General features: G+C 39.5%; 1 protein-coding gene across 5 annotated transcripts in view; it reads right to left on the bottom strand.

Annotated features, from left to right (window-relative positions):
- cfap70 (cilia and flagella associated protein 70) overlaps positions 1–21,497 on the bottom strand; it is an 84,103-nt gene that overhangs the window by 24,447 nt on the left and 38,159 nt on the right. For all 5 annotated transcript variants that reach the window (XM_073060459.1, XM_073060454.1, XM_073060457.1 and 2 more), the window contains 7 exons: positions 17,628–17,759; positions 10,512–10,637; positions 9,649–9,782; positions 7,696–7,811; positions 4,757–4,927; positions 3,436–3,585; positions 1,914–2,080 (listed from right to left, as the gene is read on the bottom strand). In XM_073060459.1, coding sequence (XP_072916560.1) covers positions 1,914–2,080; positions 3,436–3,585; positions 4,757–4,927; positions 7,696–7,811; positions 9,649–9,782; positions 10,512–10,637; positions 17,628–17,759 — 996 coding nt within the window. The remainder of the gene's footprint in view (positions 1–1,913; positions 2,081–3,435; positions 3,586–4,756; positions 4,928–7,695; positions 7,812–9,648; positions 9,783–10,511; positions 10,638–17,627; positions 17,760–21,497) is intronic.

Raw genomic sequence — 21,497 nt, 5'->3', positions numbered from 1 at the left:
AAAATTCAATGTCCGTTTAGGAATCAGATGGCAGAGGGGAAGAAGCCAGGACCGACGAAGGGTCTTGGCCCGAAATGTTGACTGCTCGTTTCTACAGATGCTGCCCGACCTGCTGAGTTCCTCCAGCTTGTTTGTAAAGGTCTTTTAAGAGACTCCTGGACAGGTACATGGAGCTTAGAAAAATAGAGTGCTATGGGTAACCCTAGGCAATTTCTAAAATAAGTACATGTTCGGCACTGCATTGTGGGCCAAAAGGCCTGTATTGTGCTGTAGATTTTCTATGTTTCTAAGATGCCACAGCATCTCAATTGGATTAAGGTCTGGACTCTGACTTGGCCATTCCAAAACACAAAATTTCTTCTTTTTAAACCATTCTGTTGTTGATTTATTCTTGTTTTTCAGATCATGGTCTTTTTGCATTATCCAACTTCTATTAAGCTTCAGGTGATGGACTGCTACCCTGAAATTCTCCTGTAAAATGTCTTGACACAATTTTGAAATCATTGCTCCCTCAGTGATTGCAAACTGTCCAGGCCCAGAGGCAGCAAAGCAGCTCTAAACCATTGATGCTCCTTCCACCATGCTTCACAGTTGGGATGAGTGTTGGTGTGCAGTGCCCTTTTTCCTCCAAACATAGCAATGTGCATTTCTGCCAAAAAGTTCAACTCTTGTCTCATCTGTCCACAGAACATTTTCCCAGAAGCGTCTTTTGCAAACTTGAGACATACAGCAATATTTTTTTGGAGAGCAGTGATTTCCTCCGTGGTGTCCTTCCATAAACTCCATTCTTGTTCAGTGCAAATTCTTTGCTGTTATCCTTGGGTTCTTTTTCACTGCCTTCAGCATTACACAATGTGCTCTTGGTGTGAATTTTGAAGGATGCCCACTCCTACGGAGAGTAGCAACAGTACTGAATTTCCTCCATTTGTAGACAATTTCTCTTGCAATGAACTAATGAACACTCAGGTCTTTAGAAATGCTTTTGAAACCTTTTCCAGCTTCATGCATCTCCTACAATTCTTCTTCTAAGGTCCTCTGAAAGTTGTTTTGATCGAGACATAGTATACATAAACAGATCTTTCTTGAGAAGAGCTGTAACCTGACTTTGTGTGTCTTTTTTATAGGGCAGGGCACCTCTACAATCCACACCTCCAATGTCATCTCATTGATTGGAACATACGACTCCAAATAGCTTTAGTAGAAGGATTTACCCCAGAGGTTCACATACTTTTTTGAACTTAGACTGTGATATTTTTTTCAGAATTAATGAGCAGAAGCACAATTGTTCATGGTATTAGTTTAGGCAGATTATGTTTGTCTATTATTGTGACTTAGATGAAGATCAGACTACATTTTATGAGTAATTAATGCAGAAAACCAGGTAATTGCAAAGGGTCCACAAACTATTTCCTGTGAAAAAAAATGTATATACACATACACACACTAAACTAATTTGAACTTTCATCTTAAATAGACTAAAAGTGATCGTCATCTTGTATAAGATCCTACAGCTTCCTATGACCACCTCATTCATACAAAATTTTTTGTTGATTCATCCTTATCTAATTATGAACAGCAAGTTTTACTTTTTGCTTGTTAAGATCACTGACTCTTTTTGGAGTTGCCTTGATTATCATACATGACACTGTTCAAGGCCCAGCTTGTATTTTGAGACTTAAACAGTGCTGCATTGGAAGCTCATTCAGTGAGAGGATGCAGCAAATGTGGTAATCACTGGGAACTGGTAAAGGCTACTTTCTCATTCTGAATGCATTGTTTAAAGTTTTGGTTGTCTCCATGCTTCAAACCATTCTGTCTCCATAATGACGACAATTCAATACACACCTATTTCCAAAATGCAGTAACATGCCATATTACAAGAGAGCTTTCCTGAAGGAACAATTAAAACTAACCTGCAATGCATTAACCTCCAACAGAAACATTGCTGTCTGCATGTAAATACTTCTTGTAAATTGAGAAATAGTCCCTTTTGGTGGCTGTTTAGTCACTGGAGTGGGTACAGGTTCTTGTTGCTTTGTTATCAAGGGACTGTCAATGGGATCAGTGCTTTGTTTTGATTCTGTAAAAGATAGAATAATTTTAATAATCTACTACTTTAAATTCTTCATGAATATTTGTTTTGAAGTTGGAGCAACATTCAGTATTCTTGAAGTTGATCGAACCACAGAATAGATTTTAATATCATTTGCTCTTTTATTGTATAGTTCTTCCCTTCCTCTCCTCTATATGTTTACTTGTGTTCATAAATGGTACTGAATGTTGGCACAAGAATTAAGAGCAAATATTTATTACGCCACACTTCTGCTACAGTTTTGTGTGTTTTTGTGAGGAAACCAAGCTCATTGGGTCTTGTTTGTATCCGTGCCTGTATCCAATGAAAGCACAGATTTAACACATGAACTTTACTGATATTGTTTTATTTTCCAGGCGTCCTCAGCATTGGAAATGTCAACTATCTTGCACATCTCTTAGACTTACAACACTACTCCAGGTGGCATTCCCAAGGCAACCACTGCCTTTTTATGGCACAGACTTTGTTTCCTGGGCCTTTACTCAATCTGAAGCCAAACCAAAGTGCTCACAACCTTGATGCCACAGCAAACTAACTGGAGGCCAAACCAGTGGTAAAAAAAAACTAAGAGCAATTTTTTGGGACTAAACCATATCTGGTTGGAAAATGAGGACCCTCTGCAAAGTATCATCCAGTGTGTGATGGAAATCACTGGCTGTCCATTGCAAGTAAGATAACCAGAAAAGTATGTACTTGGCTTAGAGGTGAGGTTTAAATACAGTGCCAATAGACCAGAAGCTCCTGACAAGTCAGGGCAGTCTCCTGCATGACTCAGCCTTGTACCAACTGTCTTTGCACTGATTTCCTGCCCTTCCTTCAAGGTTAGACCTTGCCAGGGGGAACCTTGAGAATGGGAAGTGGAGGTGAACTGATGGGACTGATGGTAAGCTAGAGTGCATAATTTTTTTAAATTTAATACTGTAAATAAAGTTATTTTTTTACAAAAGTGGAACAAAATACACAAAATAAGGACCTGATGATTAAAGCCAAAAGGGAGAAAGGGAAAAATAATGTATAGTTGCATAGAAATATCCCAATTGCCACACGGTGCTACTTGAAAGTGCTGGTGATTCCAGCCATGTTTATGGTACTCAGTTATAGGTCATATATAAAAGAGAATCTAAGTCATCTGATACAGGTCATATTCAAATTGCCTGTACTTGGGTACTGTTTAATTTTTAAACAATGAGCAGGTTGTAGAATCTTAAATTCAGGATGAATGTAAAATATAATTCTATTAAAGGGGATAATTCCTCTCTCAAAAGGCAGGATATTAAAGGCAACAAAAAAGAAAATGGAAAGGAACTGAAAAAGAAAAGAAATACAGTAAAATATCATTTGACCTTCATCAATAGACTTCTTTCTTTTTTGGCTGGTTGAAGAATCAGATTTTGGAATTTCGTTGGTAGCTATCGCTTCAGGGGTTGCAATGGATTGTGCACTAATGTTATCAGAAATTACAGGTTCACTTTGAACTGAGGCAATTTGTGGATCTAAAGAAAAAGCAAACAAGATTATATTCATGAGTGCAGGTTAAAAAATAACATGAAAATTAGTAGTAATAAGTGAAACAATCATTTAATCTTGTTCAGTACTCAAACAAACTGTTGTAGTTTTTATCAACTCCAGTTTCCCAGTATATCTCTATATTTCTTGATTTCCAAATGATCTTAAGTCATAAATATATTCAGTAACTAAGCATCCACAGCTTCCTTAGTACAAAATTCCAAAGCTCATATACTTCTGAAAGGAGACATTTCTCCTTATGTCAATCTTAAGGGACAATTAGTCAGCCTGAGACTCTAAATCCGAGCACCAAGATTTACCAGCGGGGAATATAGATGTTCATTATCTACAACGTCAGGTCTGCTAAAGATTTTTTTCCACATTTCATTGATATCATTTTAATTGTATTTATCTCTAGAGAATATATGCCCATCCTACTCTACTACATTCAGCCAAAAGTTCTGAACAAATACCTACTATCACAGAGTGTAATCCTCAAACAATTCAATCCACAACATGAATAATGATAAACAAAAGTTATGGAACCAGACAATATCTCAGTTCCAGCCCTTCACTTCTCTATTTCCAGTACAATTACAATTTTGGGATCTACTAACATTATGGAAAATTGTTCACACATGTCCACATTACAGAAAAGCAGAACAAATTCAATCTTAATCATTATTGCCAATATATCTTGACTCCAAACCATGAAAGTAATAGAGGATATTGTTTACAGCACTGTCAAATGGCATTTACTCAGCAAAACCTGGAGGATATTCATGACATCCACAGGACATCAATGATTAACTCCTCAAGACAATGTCTTGCTCAGCTATGTTAATTAGTGATCTTTCTTCCATCGTTAGGTCAGAAGTAGAGAAATTCACTGATGATTTCAGAAATTTAACAATCCTTCAGCAAAGAAACCACCAAGACCAGGATGATGGGGCTGATATCTTGCAAGTAACGGAGTGCTAGAAACAAGAAATTGCATCTCATCCAAAACAGAGTCCAACCACCTATCGTTGATATTAAAAAGGTATTATTCTCCATATCCCCATTCATTACCTTAAACATCAATTTCCTAGACTAGATCATTTGGTTGAGTATGGGTGCTAATTGCATTCAGCTGGCAAACTATCCAAGTTATTTTACCTTTTTTATCTTCCTTGGGTTCAGTTTCTGGAACTTTGGTTATTTTTGCTTTATCAGCTGTCACTTTATCCAGAGACTTTTTCAGAGTTTCAGTTGCCAGTTGAAGTTTTTTTGCCTCTGAAAAAGCCATTTCTGCTAGAATTGTCTGATCCTGACTTTCATAAAACAATCCTGAATACAGAAAAATTCAATTGAAAACTAGAACCTGATTGCTATGTTTTATTAATATTTCAAACAATGAAAATGTAGCAAGACATATCTAGATATGATTAAACACCCATAAGAATTATTTCCCAATGTTTCTTACTTCATTTAGCAAGTTATAGAATCTGTTTATCATATTTGTTAAAAGAATGTACTCGTGCACATAACTTATTTTTAACAACAAACGGCAAGGTAAATTCAAAGTAGTAAAAACAGAAATTAGCATCTGTGGAAAGAAAAACTGAATTAAAGCTTGAAATTAAAGTTTTTTCATCAATTCTACCCAGATCTATTAAGTATCTTCAACATCTATTTTTATTTCAAATTTCCAGTCACCATACTATCTCGGTTTTTGATGTGTAATGTAAGTGTTGTGTTGCTGGGCAGTATCTTTCTTGTAATATTATAAGCTCTAAGCTTGTTTAGCTGCTTCATTTACAGCACCCTGTCTAGTCTTCTGAAAATCTAAGTAAACAAAATCCACTGAGTCTCCTTTGTTTGTATCACCTGTTACTTTTTCAAAGAATTCTAACAGTTTTTTTTAGGCAAAATACCCTCTCAAGGAAACCATGCTGATTTCAGTTTATTTTATGAAGTGCTTCCAAGCACTCTGAAACTTAATAATGGACTTTAAAATCTTACCAAACACTTGTCAGGCTAACCGGGCTATAATTTCCTGTCTTTTTCCTCTCTCCCTTCTAAAAGAGTGTAGTGACATTTGCAATTTTCCAGTCCTCTGGAACCATCCCTGACTCTAGTGATTCTTGAAAAATCACTACTAATGCCTGCACAATTTCTTCAAATACCTCTTTCAGAAAAATAGGCTGTAGTCTAACTGGTCTAGGTGACTTGTCCACCTTCAAACCTTTCAGCTTCCTAAGCACCTTCTCCTTAGTAATATGACTACACTCACTTCTGCTGCTGGTGTTTTCCACATCGAAAACTAATGCAAAATACTTAATCAGTTCATCCATTGTTTCTTTGTTCCCAATACTACTACTCCAATGCCATCCAGTGTTGACCCATCTCTCTTTTACTCTTATATATTAGTTATTTTATATTATTGGCTAGTGTACATTCATATTTCATCTTTTCTCTCATTGTTTTTAATTGCCTTCTGTTGGTCTTTAGAAGCTTCCAAATCCTCCAGCTTCTGTCTGATTTCTGAAATATAGTATGCCCTCTCTTTTTAATTTATCCTGTCTTTGACTTCCCTTGTCAGCCAGTTATCTCCTCCCTTTAGAAAGCTTCTTCTTTTTTGAGATTAAATGATCCAGCATCTTTTGAAATACTCCCAGAAACTTTTGCCATTACTACTCTATCATCATCCCTTCTAGGGTTCCCTTCTAAGTGACTTTTGCCAGGTCTTCTCTCATGTCACACACTATCCTTACTTGAACATGCACTCTTTCATCATTTCTGGGTCTAAATCCTGGTACTCTTTACCTCATAGCACTGATAGGTGTATTCACCATGAGGACTGCAGAAATTCAAGGTAGTGATTCATTACAAGATTCTTAAGGGAAATTGCGGATAGCCCATATATATATATATATATATATATATATATAAAATCAATACCCATATCCCAAAACAAAAATTTTTAAAGTTGTGTTTATTGGTTGATTTGCAAATTCTTAGCAGATGCAGCCTACATTCTCAAAAGCTGGTCTCTTTGAGATTTTTATCAGTTCACTGAGTAAACTGAGCTTGGAGTTCAAAGACAGATATTTTCAGATATTGGCAGCTCTTGGCTTAGCCACTAATATTGTTGGATAGAGTAAATTCTAAAGTGGAAAAAAACTGTCATACTTTCTTCCACCCTCATTTCACCTCCACCTCCCATTTCCAAAATCCAGTAGAGAAATGATTTCATATAAAATATTGCATCAGGGTCAAATCTGTTGTTTGAAAAATAAATAAATAAACTAGTAGGCACACAAAAATGCATGTTCAGACATTTCCAAAAGGCAAAGTCAGTGAATAATCATATACAGTTGTTGGAACAACAACACACACAAAATGCTGGTGGAACACAGCAGGCCAGGCAGCATCTATAGGGAGAAGCGCTGTCAACGTTTCCGGCCGAGACCCTTCGTCAGGACCAGTTGTTGGATGTTATTTCAATTTGCATATTTGAAGGTAAGAATGTAAATGCAAGCAAGCAAATTGTTGGAACCTAAATCTAAATTTAAAAGCTGATCCAAACATTTGATTTAATGTTGTCTATAATTATCATTTCCTTATTCCATTTGGGAGATTTTCAGCAATAAGCAATTCAAATCAAAAACTTATGATTTTCTTTTTTCAAAGCAAATGCCTAGGCATGACAGATCAGAATTCACATGCACACGAATGAATGTATAATATCTGATTGTACATTGTGTGACGAAAAGGAGAATGCTACACATTTTTAATCTGGTCTCAGCATCTTTTGAATCACTGTCTAAAGTAGGCTAAGAAATTATAGAATACTAAAAAAAAGTGGACATCAGTTTTCTATACAAATTATTTCTGATCTTAATTTGAAAGCTTAGGTGACAGAACTGGATGTCTTTATTTGTAATTTACTTCTTAGTGTTTATAGTGTAAATAAACACCAAGATTTATTTTATTATGCAAAATTAAATCACAGTACAAATAAACTTTATTAATGATGATTTCTAATGGTCAAACTTGTATAAAAGCTCTTTAAAGAAATATGACAGTGAATTTTAAGATAAACCAAGACTTACCATGCATTGTCCAAGCTAATATGCTATTTGGTTCAAAGCATCTGGCACTCTCAAAGAAATTATCTGCTTCTTTATAGTATTCATTCATGCATGCTAGGGTACCACACAGGATAAGGCTGGACATAAAAGCATCAGACTGAATCAACACAGAAATCATAATGAACAATGTAAAGTTATACAGATGCAAAATTTGTGTGCAAATGTTTCAAATCAAGTCTACAGAGAAGCAACACTCATTTTTACTTAATGTAAATCATAAGTAAACTTTTTCTATCTTCAATTCTTTACCATTGAATCACAATCTGAGACCTGTCTCTGAATGTGAACAAAACAAAAGAGATGGTTGTTGACTTCAGGAGGGCACAGAGCGACCACTCCCTGCTGAACATCAATGGCTCTTTGGTAGAGATCGTTAAGAGCACCAAATTTCTTGGTGTTCACCTGGCGGAGAATCTCACTTGGTCCCTCAACACCAGCTCCATAGCAAAGAAAGCCCAACAGCGTCTCTACTTTCTGCGAAGGCCGAGGAAAGTCCATCTCCCACCCCCCCATCCTCATCACATTCTGCAGGGGTTGTAATGAGAGCATCCTGAGCAGCTGCACCACTGCCTGGTTCGGAAATTGCACCATCTCGAATTGCAAACCCTGCAGCGGATAGTGAGGTCAGCTGAGAAGATCATCGGGGTCTCTCTTCCCGCTATTACGGACATTAACACCACACGCTGCATCCGCAAAGCAAACAGCATTATGAAGGACCCCACACACCCCTCATACAAACTCTTCTCCCTCCTGCCATCTGGGAAAAGGCACCAAAGCATTCGGGCTCTCACTACCAGACTATCTAACAGTTTCTTCCCCCAAGCTATCAGACTCCTCAATACCCAGAGCCTGGACTGACACCTTACTGCCCTATTATCCTGTTTATTATTTATTGTAATGCCTGCACTGTTTTGTGCCCTTTATGCAGTCCTGGGTAGGTCTGTAGTCTAGTGTAGTTTTTTTCTGTGTTGTTTTTTACGTAGTTCAGTCTAGTTTTTGTACTGTGTCATGTAACACCATGGTCCTGAAAAAACATTGTCTCATTTTTACTATGTACTGTACCAGCAGTTATGGTCGAAATGACAATAATAAGTGACTTGACATGACTTATTATGCATAATTTAAATTGATGAAATTATTTATTAGCTTGCTTGTGTTCCTTTGAAGTGTTTAAATGTAAAATCACTTTTTTAAGAACTGTGAATGTTATATATCCTTAAGAAATTTAGGAGGTATCTGCTATATGAGAATTGATCACTCCATTCTAACTCAAGTGCAAAGAAGGCTATGTGGAGATGTAGGTTGTAGATAAAGAATGAGTGTCATGCACAGCTTACACAATGAAGAGGATGTGTAACCCAAGATAGTAGAGTGCAGCATAGAGCCAAATAAAAGAGGCAAGATGAGTAAATGATGGGAGAGGAAACCCAGGGGGAGGAATGCGAGTGAAGGGCAGATGGAGTAAGTGGAGAGGGGAAAGACACGGGATGAAAGGGGAGTGGGTAATTAAGTGTTGTAGTAAGAGGGATCAGAAGGGGAGTGAAAAGAAAGTGCAAAGGAGGTTACCTTACATTCGAGAAGTAGATGAGCCCTTTGTTATCTTCAGCTATCACATCACAGCCTCTTAGTGCTCCATTTGCCTATCACTTGTTCTCACCTGGATTCACCTATTGTTTGCCAGCTCTTGCTCTCCAATCTCTTTATACTGGCTATCTCCCTTTTACTCTAGTCTAAATGAAGGGTCTTGACTTGAAAGTTTGACTGCCTATTTACCAATCTATCTTCACAGTTGTTCCCTGACATATTGTGTTTTTCCAAGTGTGCTTTTTGCTCCAGATTTCAGCTTCTGCATGCCCTTGCCTATTAAATTGCACTTTTTTTGTTCAAAGCCCAATAAAAATGTAGGACTCTTACCTATTTATGTGCTCTTGATCTACTGCAATAGCCTCACGGAAGCATTCTTCTGCTCTGACATAGTCATTTAACAAGAGGTAGAAAGTACCATAGTCAAACCAGTGGTCAGGATTTGACTTGTCACGTGCCAATCGCTGTAAACAAAAGGTGAATTACTATCTTTTTAGGTTTGTGACTCATAGTCAAATGATTTAAAGCACATTTGAACAGCTTACATGGATAGTAAAGGATTAGCAGAATATAGGTTAAATGCAGGGAAATGGAACAAACTCGGATAGATAACTCGTTCGCCATGGAACAAAGGGTCTGTTTCTTTGTTGTATAACTCCATGACTCTGTAACATCCAGTTCATCTCTGAACTATGTATTTGAATGTCTTCTTCATCCAATACCTGAAGACGAAAGTTGAATGTGGAATATGCTCCTTTTCCTGATAGAAGTTGTGCAGAAGACCAAATCAGGGGCCAAGCCTCCAAACCCAAATTACAACATATCCAAACTCATTTTGATTCAGGTGGACCAGAGAGGTATCCCTGATGCTAATGAATAACAAACATTAGGACCCCAGGTGATATTGAGCCTAATATACTTTTTATAAAATTCCTAAAATAAAACAGATGGATTTGCACACTTATTTTAACTAATGAAATTTTAACCAATTTCATCTGCGCCTTAAGAGCTGCTGCCAATTTTATGGCTCTGATAATCCCATCTAATGTCTTCCTGAGAAATATAAATTAGGCTCAAGACGAAAACTGGCACTGAGGATATGGTGTTGGCAAATTGTTTCAAAACAACAAAAGAGAAATAAAGACTAGCTTATTAGCTTATCTAGCTAATATATTATACATGCAAACTCTCACCTCTAAATGGTATTTTTTTGCAAGTTCAAAATTTTTGCCCGCTTCAGCTTCTTTAGCGAAGTGTTTTAATTGAGCAGAACCAAGAAATGATTCTGGAATAGGATCTGGAGGATCCACATGCAACATCTAGGCATAGAAAAAAAAATGATTTAGGCCTGAATTAGTAAATATTCAAAGCTCTGTTGACGTTATAAGTTAAATGAAGAACTCAAAAAAAATCACAACTTCCCATAGTCCAGCATGTACTAAAAATTAAATAACTTGTTTTCTAAACTGTTTGTATTCTAGAGGAGAAAATATATTTAGTATTACAGCTGAAGGCTAAGTAGGATGACCATTACAAAAATAATGGGGAGGAGAAATTGCAGAAAATTCATGAAGATATGCAAGCTTGTCATGTTCAGTTTCAAGGTCCTCAACCTTGTGATAAATTATCTAAAGCAATCAGGAGAACAGAAGTATTTCTGTAGAAATAACCATATTAGAAAAGTTTTCCACTATAATAACAGGGAACGTCACTGAATCATGGCTGAAGGATGGTTATAGTTGGGAGCTAAACGGCCAAGGTTGCACATTGTATGGGAAGGATAGGAAGGTAGGCAGAGGGGGTGGCATGGCTCTGCTGGTAAAGAATTGCATCAAATCAGTGGAAAGGTGTGACATAGGATTGGAAGATGTTGAATTAAGAAACTGCGAGGGCAAAAGGACCTTGATAGCAGTTATATACAGGCCTCCCAATAGTAGCCGGGATGTAGACCACAGATTACAATAGGAAGTAGAAAAGGGGTGTCAAAAGGGCAATGTTATGATCCTCATGGGAGATTTTAACATGCAGGTCGATTGGGAAAATCAAGTTGGTAATGGATCTCAAGAGAGAGTTTGTTGAATGCCTACAAGATGGCTTTTTAGAGCAGTTTGTCATTGAGCTTACCAGAGGATCAACTATACTGGGTGTTATGTAATGAACCAGAGGCGATTAGGGAGCTTAAGGTAAAAGAACCCTTAGGAGCCTATGATCACAATATTATTGAGTTCAACTTGAAATTTGATAGGGAGAATGTGAAGTCCGAACTAGCAGTATTTCAGTAAAGGAAATTACAATGGCATTGGAGAGGAGTGAATTGGAAGAAGTTGCTCATGGGGGTGATAGCAGAGCATTAATGGTGTGAATTTCTGGGGAAAATGAGGAAGGTGCAAGGCAGACGTATTCCAAAAATGAAGAACTACTCAAATGGCAAAATAGTACAACCGTGGCTGACAAGGAAAGTCAAAAGCTAATGTAAAAACAAAAGACAAGGCATACAACAAAGCAAAAATTAGTGGCAAGATAGAGGATTGGGAAGCTTTTAAAAACATACAGAGAACAACTAAAATAATCATTAGGAGGGAAAAAGATGAAATATGAAAGCAAGCTAGCAAACAATATTGAAGTAGATAGTAAAACTTTTTCAAGTATGTAAAAATAAAAGAGATGAGAGTGGACATAGGACTGCTAGAAAATGAGTCCGGAGAAATAATAACGGGGGACCAGGAGATGGCAGATGACCTAAATAAGTATTTGGCATCAGTCTTCACTGTAGAAGACACTAGCAGTGTGCCAGATGTTGTAGTGTGTGAAGGAAGAGAAACGAGTGCAGTTACTATTACAAGGGAGATGGTGCTCAAAAAGCTGAAAGACCTAAGGGTACACAAGTCACCTAAAACAGATGAACTGCACCCCAGGGTTCTGAAAGAGGTAGCGTTAGAGATTGTGGAAGCATTAGTAATGATCTTTCAAACTTCATTGGACTCTAGCATGGTTCCAGAGGACTGGAAAATTGCAAATGTCACTCTATTCTTTAAGAAAGGTAGTAGAAAGGAAATTATAGACCAGGTGGCTGGATTTCAGTGGTTGGAAAGAGGCTGGAGTCAATTGTTACGGATGAGGTTATGGAGTACTTGGTGACCCAGGACAAGATAGGACAAAGTCAGCATGGTTCCTTTAAGGGAAAATCTTGCCTGATGAACCAGTTGGAATTCTTTAAGGAGATTATATAGAACCATAGAACACTACAGCACAGTACAGGCCCTTCAGCCCTCCATGTTGTGCTGACCCATATAAGCCAAGATCAAGCCCAAGATCTTAAGGCACAAACTAACGGAGATGGGAGTAGACTCTCACATGGTGGATTGGATAGTGGACTACTTGACAGATAGACCTCAGTATGTGCGGTTGGGAGACTGTAGGTCTGACACGGTGGTCAGCAGCACAGGAGCGCCGCAGGGGACCGTGCTCTCTCCGGTCCTGTTCACCCTGTACACATCAGACTTCCAATATAACTCGGAGTCCTGCCATGTGCAGAAGTTCGCTGACGACACGACCATAGTGGGGTGTGTCAGGAATGGACAGGAGGAAGAGTATAGGAAACTGATACAGGACTTTGTGATATGGTGCAACTCAAACTACCTGAGTCTCAATATCACCAAGACCAAGGAGATGGTGGTGGACTTTAGGAGATCTAGGCCTCATATGGAGCCAGTGATCATTAATGGAGAATGTGTGGAGCAGGTTAAGACCTACAAGTATCTGGGAGTACAGTTAGACGAGAAGCTAGACTGGACTGCCAACACAGATGCCTTGTGCAGGAAGGCACACAGTCGACTGTACTTCCTTAGAAGATTGGCGTCATTCAATGTTTGTAGTGAGATGCTGAAGATGTTCTATAGGTCAGTTGTGGAGAGCGCCCTCTTCTTTGTGGTGGCGTGTTGGGGAGGCAGCATTAAGAAGAGGGACGCCTCACGTCTTAATAAGCTGGTAAGGAAGGCGGGCTCTGTCGTGGGCAAAGTACTGGAGAGTATAACATCGGTAGCAGAGCGAAGGGCGCTGAGTAGGCTACGGTCTATTATGGAAAACCCTGAACATCCTCTACATAGCACCATCCAGAGACAGAGAAGCAGTTTCAACGACAGGCTGCTATCGATGCAATGCTCCTCAGACAGGATGAAGAGATCAATACTCCCCAATGCCATTCGGCTTTACAATTCAACCGCCAGGAGTAAGATATGTTAAAGTGCCGGGGTTAGGACTCAATGTATTTAAGTAAACTACTTAAGAACTTTTTAAAAGCTATTATTAATGCTTTTTGAGAGGGTGATTTTAGATGCATATCATATTTTTACTGAGTTAAGTATTGTATGTAATTAGTTTTGCTACAATAAGTGTATGGGACATTGGAAAAAATGTTGAATTTCCCCATGGGGATGAATAAAGTACCTATCTATCTATCTATCTAATCCTTTAAAAAAAAGTACTAAACCCACACTACCCCATAATCCTCCATTTTTCTTTCATTCATGTGCCTGTCCAAGAGGCTCTTAAATACCCCTAATGTTTTAGCCTCCACCACCATCCCTGGCAAGTCATTCCAGGCACTCACAACCCTCTGTGTAAAAAACTTACCCCTGATGTTTCCCTTAAACTTCCCTCCCTTAATTTTGTACATATGCCCTCTGGTGTTTGCTATTGGTGTCCTGGGAAACAGGTACTGACTATCCACCCTATCAATGCCTCTCATAATCTTGTAGACCTCCATCAAGTCCCCTCTCATTCTTCTACGCTCCAAAAAGAAAAGTCCCAGCTCTGCTAACCTTGCTTCATATGACTTGTTCTCCAAATCAGGCAACATCCTGGTAAATCTCATCTGTACCCTCTCCATAGCTTCCACATCCTTCCTATAATGAGGTGACCAGAATTGAACACAATACTCTAAGTGCAGTCTCACCAGAGATTTGTAGAGTTGCAACATGACCTCTCTACTCTTGAACTCAATCCCCCTGTTTATGAAGCCTAGCATCCCATAGGCCTTCTTAACTACCCTAACAACCTGCGCAGCGACCTTGAGGGATGTATGGATTTGAACCCCAAGGTCCCTTTGTTCATCCACACTCTTAAGTAACTGACCATTAATCCTGTACTCAGTCTTCTGGTTTGTCCTTCCAAAATGCATCACCTCAAACTTGTCCAGATTGAACTCCATCTGCCATTTTTCTGCCCAACTCTGCAGCCTGTCTATATCCTCTTGTAACCTTCGACAACCTAGAGCTCCATCCACAACTCCTCCAATCTTCATGTCATCCACAAACTTACTCACCCATCCTTCCACCTCTACATCCAGGTCATTTATAAAAATTGCAAATAGCAGGGGTCCCAGGACAGATCCCTGCAGCACTCCACTAGTCACCGACCTCCAGGCAGAATACTTTCCTTCCACAACTACCCTCTGCTTTCTTCCTTTAAGCCAATTTTTATCCAAACAGCCAAGGTTCCACTTATCCCATGCCTCATGACTTTCTGTATGAGTCTTTCATGAGGGACCTTGTCAAATGTCTTGCTAAAGTCCACGTAGACCACATCCACTGCTCTACCCGCATCAATTTCTTTAGTTACCTCTTCAAAAAACTCAATCAGGCTCATGAGGCATGATCTTCCCTTCACAAAGCCATGTTGACTATCCATGAGTAGACTGTACTTCTCCAAATGCTTGTAGAGCCTATCCTTGAGAATCCTTTCCAGTAGTTTGCATACCTTCGACGTAAGACTCACCAGTCTATAGTTCTCAGGTTTCTCCCTATTACCTTTTTTAAACAAGGGAACTACATTTGCCATTCTCCAGTCCTCCGGCACTTCCCCTGCAGCCAAAGAGGATTCAAAGATCATAGCTAATGCTCCTGCGATCTCTTCTTTCAATTCCCATAACAACCTGGGGTGTATCATATCTGGCCCTGGGGACTTATCAATCTTGATGTTTTTAAGAAGATCCAGCACTTCTTCTTCCTTAATCTCCACATTGTCCAGCACACAGGCCCACTCTACTTCGACCTCATCCTGATCAAGATCCTTTTCACTTGTGAATACTGAAGCGAAGTATTCATTTAGGACACATTATCCTACATGTATATGTAGGATACATTAAAGGGTTGCAGTGGATATTGTAGATTTGGACTTTCAGAAGACTTTTGACAAGGTGCCACACATGAGGCTTCTTACCAAGTTAAGAGGCTATAGTATTACAGGAAAGTTACTAACATGATTAGAGCATTGGCTGATTGGTTGGAGGCAACGAGTGGGAATAAAAGGATCCTTGTCTGTTTGGCTACCAGTGACTAGTGGTGTTCTGCAGGGGTCGGTGTTTGGACTACTTGTTTTTATGCTTTATAAAAATGACTTGGATGATGAAATAGATGGCTTTGTTGCCAAGTTTGCAGATGATACAAAGATTAGAGGAGGGGGAGATAGTGTTGAGGAAAGAGTTAGGCCGTAGAAGAAAGTAGACAGACTAGGAGAATGTTGGAAAATGCAAGGTCATGCACTTTGCTAATAGAAATAAACGTACAGAGTATTTTCTAAATGGGAAGAAAATCCAAAAATCTGAGATGCAAAGGGACTTGGGATTCCTTGTGCAGAACACCCTAAAGGTTAATTTGCAGGTTGAATCAGTGGTGAGGAAGGGAAATACAATGTTAGCATTCATTTCAAGAGGTCTAGAATACAAGAGCAAGGATGTGATGCTGAGGCTTTATAAGGCACTGGTGAGGCCTCACCTTGAGTATTGTGAAATGTTTTGGGCTCCTCATCTGAGAAAAGATGTGCTGGTATTGGAGGGAGTCCAGAGGTGGTTCACAAGGATGATTCTGGGAATGAAAGGGTTATCATACGAGGATTGTTTGATAGCTCTGGGTCCGTACTCGCTGGAATTTAGAAGGATGGGAGGGGGAACTCATTGAAACCTTTTGAATATTGAAAGGCCTAGACAGAGTAGATGTGGAAAGGATATTTCCCATGGTGGACAAGAGTCTAGGACAAGAGGGCACAGCCCCAGGATAGAGGGGTGTCCATTTAAAACAGGGATGCAGAGAAATTTCTTTAGCCAGAGGGTGGTGAATTTGTGGAATTTGTTACCACAGGCAGCTGTAGAATCCAGGTTGTTGGGTGTATTTAAGGCAGAGATTGATAGGTTCTTGATTGGACACAGCATCAAAGGTTACGGGGAGAAGACTGAAGAATGGGATTGAGGAGGGGGAAAAAGGATCAGCCATGATTGAATGGCGGAGCAAACTTGATGGCCTATTGGCCTAATTCTGCTCCTATGTCTTATGGTCTATGATCTTATTTTAGAAAACAGAATGGCTTCTGATATGGATGAAGCCTTCATAGTTGTTTATATTCAGCAATCCGCTTTGAAAGGGAGAATAAAACCACAGCTATGAGAATCCCTGCAGCATCCGATGACCCTGTGATCTCTATCTGAGAGGCCGACCTCAGGCTGTCTTTCAAGAGGTTTAACCCTTGCAAGGAAGCAGGGCCTGATGGAGTACCTGGCAAGTCTCTGACAACCTTTGTCAACTAACTTGCAGGAATATTCTAAGACATTTTCGATCTCTCACTGTGACTTTCGTAAGTTCCCCACTTGCTTCAAAAGGGCAACAATTATACCAGTGCTCAAGAAAAGGAATGTAAGCTGCCTCAACAACTACTGTCCAGTAGCACTCACATCTATGGTAATGAAATGCTTTGAGAGGTTGGTCATGGCTAGAATCAACATGTCTCAGGAAGGACCTGGACGCATTGCAATTTGCCGAACGCCACAATAGGTCTACAACAGACATGAGCTCAATTGCTCAAGTCTATTGTGACAAAAAAGGTAAATTTCTAATTCAACTATAGAATGGTCTGCTCAAATCCCCTAAAAAGCATTGCATCCATTTCTAGTTACTGATCTAAAAGCAGTAGAGCACTAAATATAAGAAACAAAGGTAGTTACAGATGATCTATGGGATTGTAAAGTATGAGGAAATACTGGAGTTTTTGTTTTTTTAAGTCTGTAATGGAAGAATTTGAAAGTTTCTGGAATGGGCTGGGGACGTGCCTTAGAAAAATCTCAAGGGAACAGATGTAAGGAAGATGATCTGGTTGAGGTGGGTCACAATACACTTTAGTCAGAGAAGGTGCATCAAAAACTTAAATTGCAGCATATTTGTATTCCTCCTGATTTTAGCAGTGAAAGTTAGGCCAGTGAAACAACATATTTCATCAACAATGAAACAACAGAGCTTTTCATAACTCCAGAAAATCCTTACCTTGTGCAGACAACAGTGCATCTGATCAACCAAATAAATATACAACTCATTAAGGAATGTCTGAAGCTGTTCTCTATCCTCAAACGCCACTGTCCGTAAGTATTTTTCTCGCACAATTTTCACAACTGCATGCTAGAGTGGAAAACTAAAAGTTAGCAATTTAACATAATATCATTTGCTGCGGTAGCACATCGGTTAGCACAAAGCTTGTATAGCTTGGGCCATGAGAGTTCGAAGTTCAATTCTGGCACTGTCTGTAAGGAGTTTGTATGTTCTCCATGTGACCATGTGGGTTTCCTCCGGGTGCTCCAGTTTCATCCCACAGTCCAAAGATATACCCGTTAATAAGTTAATTGGTCATTGGAAATTGTCCTGTGATTAAGTTAGGGTTAAACAGATGGGTTGCTGAGCAGTGTGGTTTGTCAGGCCAGAATGGCCTCCTCCACTCTGTATCTCCAACTAGAATAAAATAACTTCTGAAATATTTCCATTAATAAAATAATACTAATGTTTTGACTGGGAACTGGCCTCATTCATTTTAATTTTTGTAAACATTCTTATTCGCAGCAAGATAGCATACTCTATTTTCATCATCGATATCTGTGTTACTTTTTGATGCATATTCAAGAGGCACCAACAAAGCCTGAGTCTATTTACCAAGAGATTTTCACATCATATGAGACTCAAAGAAACTACCAACATTCGTAGCCCAAATCCCATGTACAGACAAACTTGGAATTTAAGTAATAGAGATCCTAACAAAATGCCTGCCTTAGATCTAGTCCAGGCACTATTTTATTATTGCCTATATATGTTATTTTCTGGAAGATTGAATGGTGATTGAATCATGTATGTGTAGCACATCAGCACATCAATATTGTTAAATGCATGAATATCCCAGAGATTCTTTAAAAGAGTTGTGTCATATTCACACTCATGTTCAAAAAAGGTAGTAGGGATAGTCCAGGTAACTATAGACCAGTGAGCCTTACATCTGTGGTGGGAAAGCTGTTGGAAAAGATTCTTAGAGATAGGATCTATGGGCATTTAGAGAATCATGGTCTGATCAGGGACAGTCAGCATGGCTTTGTGAAGGGCAGATCGTGCCAAACAAGCCTGATAGAATTCTTTGAGGAGGTGACCAGGCATATAGATGAGGGTAGTGCAGTGGATGTGATCTACATGGATTTTAGTAAGGCATTTGACAAGGTTCCACATGGTAGGCTTATTCAGAAAGTCAGAAGGCATGGGATCCAGGGAAGTTTGGCCAGGTGGATTCAAAATGGGCTTGCCTGCAGAAGGCAGAGGGTTGTGGTGGAGGGAGTACATTCAGATTGGAGGGTTGTGACTAGTCGTGTCCCACAAGGATCTGTTCTGGGACCTCTACTTTTTGTGATTTTTATTAACGACCTGGATGTGGGGGTAGAAGGGTGGGTTGGCAAGTTTGCAGACGACACAAAGGCTGATGGTGTTGCAGATAGTGTAGAGGATTATCAAAGATTGCAGAGAGACATTGATAGGATGCAGAAGTGGGCTGAGAAGTCGCAGATGGAGTTCAACCCGGAGAAGTGTGAGGTGGTACACTTTGGAAGGACAAACTCCAAGGTAGAGTATAAAGTAAATGGCAGGATACTTGGTAGTGTAGAGGAGCAGATGATCTGGGGGTACATGTCCACAGATCCCTGAAAGTTGCCTCACAGGTAGATAGGGTAGTTAAGAAAGCTTATGGGGTGTTAGCTTTCGTAAGTCGAGGGATAGAGTTTAATGATGTAATGATGTAATGATGCAGCTCTATAAAACTCCAGTTAGGCTATACTTGGAGTACTGTGTCCATTTCTGGTCGCCTCGCTATAGGAAGGATGTGGAAGCATTGGAAAGGGTACAGAGGAGATTTACCAGGATGCTGCCTGGTTTAGAGAGTATGGATTATGATCAGAGATTAAGGGAGCTAGGGCTTTACTCTTTGGAGAGAAGGAGGATGAGAGGAGACATGATAGAGGTGTACAAGATATTAAGAGGAATAGACAGAGTGGACAGCCAGCACCTCTTCCCCGGGCACCACTGTTCAGTACAAGAGGACATGGCTTTAAGGTAAGGGGAGGGAAGTTCAACAGGGTTATTAGAGGAAGGAAGTTCAACGGGGTTATTAGAGGAAGGTTTTTTACTCAGAGAGTGGTTGGTGCATGGAATGCACTGCCTGAGTCAGTGGTGGAGGCAGATACACTAGTGAAGTTTAAGAGACTACTAGACAGGTATATGGAGGAATTTAAGGTGGGGAGGCAGGGTTTGAGGGTTGGCACAACATTGTGGGTCGAAGGGCCTGTAATGTGCTGTACTATTCTATGTTTCTATGTAAAGTTCCGGAATGGTTAAGTTTATGCACATACATCCAAATGTTACTGTTAACACTAGTTGTAAAGGGCTAAGCAGTATCACATGCCAAACTATGCCAATTTGGTCAATGAATGCCTTTGTGAACCAAGATCTTCAGGTAAATGAGGTCACCATCTTACAACACACTTTGTATGCTTGAGCAGCAATGGATGAGTTCAAAATGTCATACAGATTATCATTCACTTCTGTCCAAAGTTTCTCCAGTCTTTCTGCCCAATGTCGCTTATTTCTTTCTTCATATTGGGGAAGTAAGTGCCTTACACACATTGGATCAAGAAATGTATAGTTTTGATTGGAAGAATGAATTATGACCTTATTTTACCAGAAAAGTTACAGCATGGAAAAATGCCATGCAACCAGCTGAATTCTTTCCATTTTTAGCCCACACAGTATCTCAACAACATCTTTGTTTACTGTGAATCAAACATCTTCACTGGTACACTGATGCAAAGTACTTATTCAATACCTCGTCCGTGTCCCCTCTTCAAAATACATAAATTTTTGGTTTATGATCAACCACAACTCACCTCTTACAATCTTTTTGCTGTTTGCCTATTTATGGAATAATTTTGAATTCCCTTCACTGCCATTGTTGTCATAATTACCTTTCCTCTCTAACTTTTTTATTCTCAATGACCTTTCTATAATTGGCCTGTTTCACTTAAGATCTGTCAAATGCCCCTTTGAGACCCTACATTTTTACTGTGCTCTACATTTGCCCCATCTTCCCACTGTCTTAATGGGGATAGAAATCTTCAAGTTCTCACCCACCACCCCATGAGCCAGTGCATCTAATGCATCATTCTCCACAACTTTCACCATCTTCAACTGGATCCTACTACTAAACACATCTTTATGCCCCCCTCCCCACACCACAAATTCTGTTTTCTGAGACTCCCTTGTCCACTTGTCTATCCTGGGACATATCCCTGCAAGTGACAGAAATGCTACACCTGCCCATTAACCTGTTTCCTCACCTCCATTAAAGATCCCAAACAATTCTTCCAGGTGATGCAACACTTTACCTGCAAATCTGTTGGGGTCATCTATTGTATCCAGTGCTCCCAGTGTGGCCTCCTCTACACTGGTGAGATCCGACCTAAATTGGAGAATCACTTTGTCAAGGACCTCAAATCCTCCCACAGAAAGTGGAATTTCCCAGTGGCCAAACATTGTCAGTCCTATCCCCATTCTTGCTCCTTTTTTCTCATGAAGAGGCCACCCTCAGGGTAGAGGCGTAACACCTCATATTCCATCTAGTTAATGAACATCAATTCCTCCTTACAATATTTTTTTTTTCTATTTTTCCCCTCACTTCCCTTCTTCCATTCTCCACTTTGGCATCTTACCTCTTCTCCTCATCTGCTTATCACCTTCTCCTGGTGCCCCTCCTTTTTCCCTTTCTCTCATGATCCACTCACCTCTCCTATCAGACTCCTTTTCCAGCCTTTTACCTTTCCCACTCACCTGGCTTCA

The sequence above is a fragment of the Hemitrygon akajei genome, chromosome 11, assembly GCF_048418815.1.
Source record: "Hemitrygon akajei chromosome 11, sHemAka1.3, whole genome shotgun sequence".
NCBI lineage: Eukaryota > Metazoa > Chordata > Chondrichthyes > Myliobatiformes > Dasyatidae > Hemitrygon > Hemitrygon akajei.
Note: the sequence above shows the minus strand (reverse complement) of the source record. Positions and strands in the feature narration are given on the sequence as shown.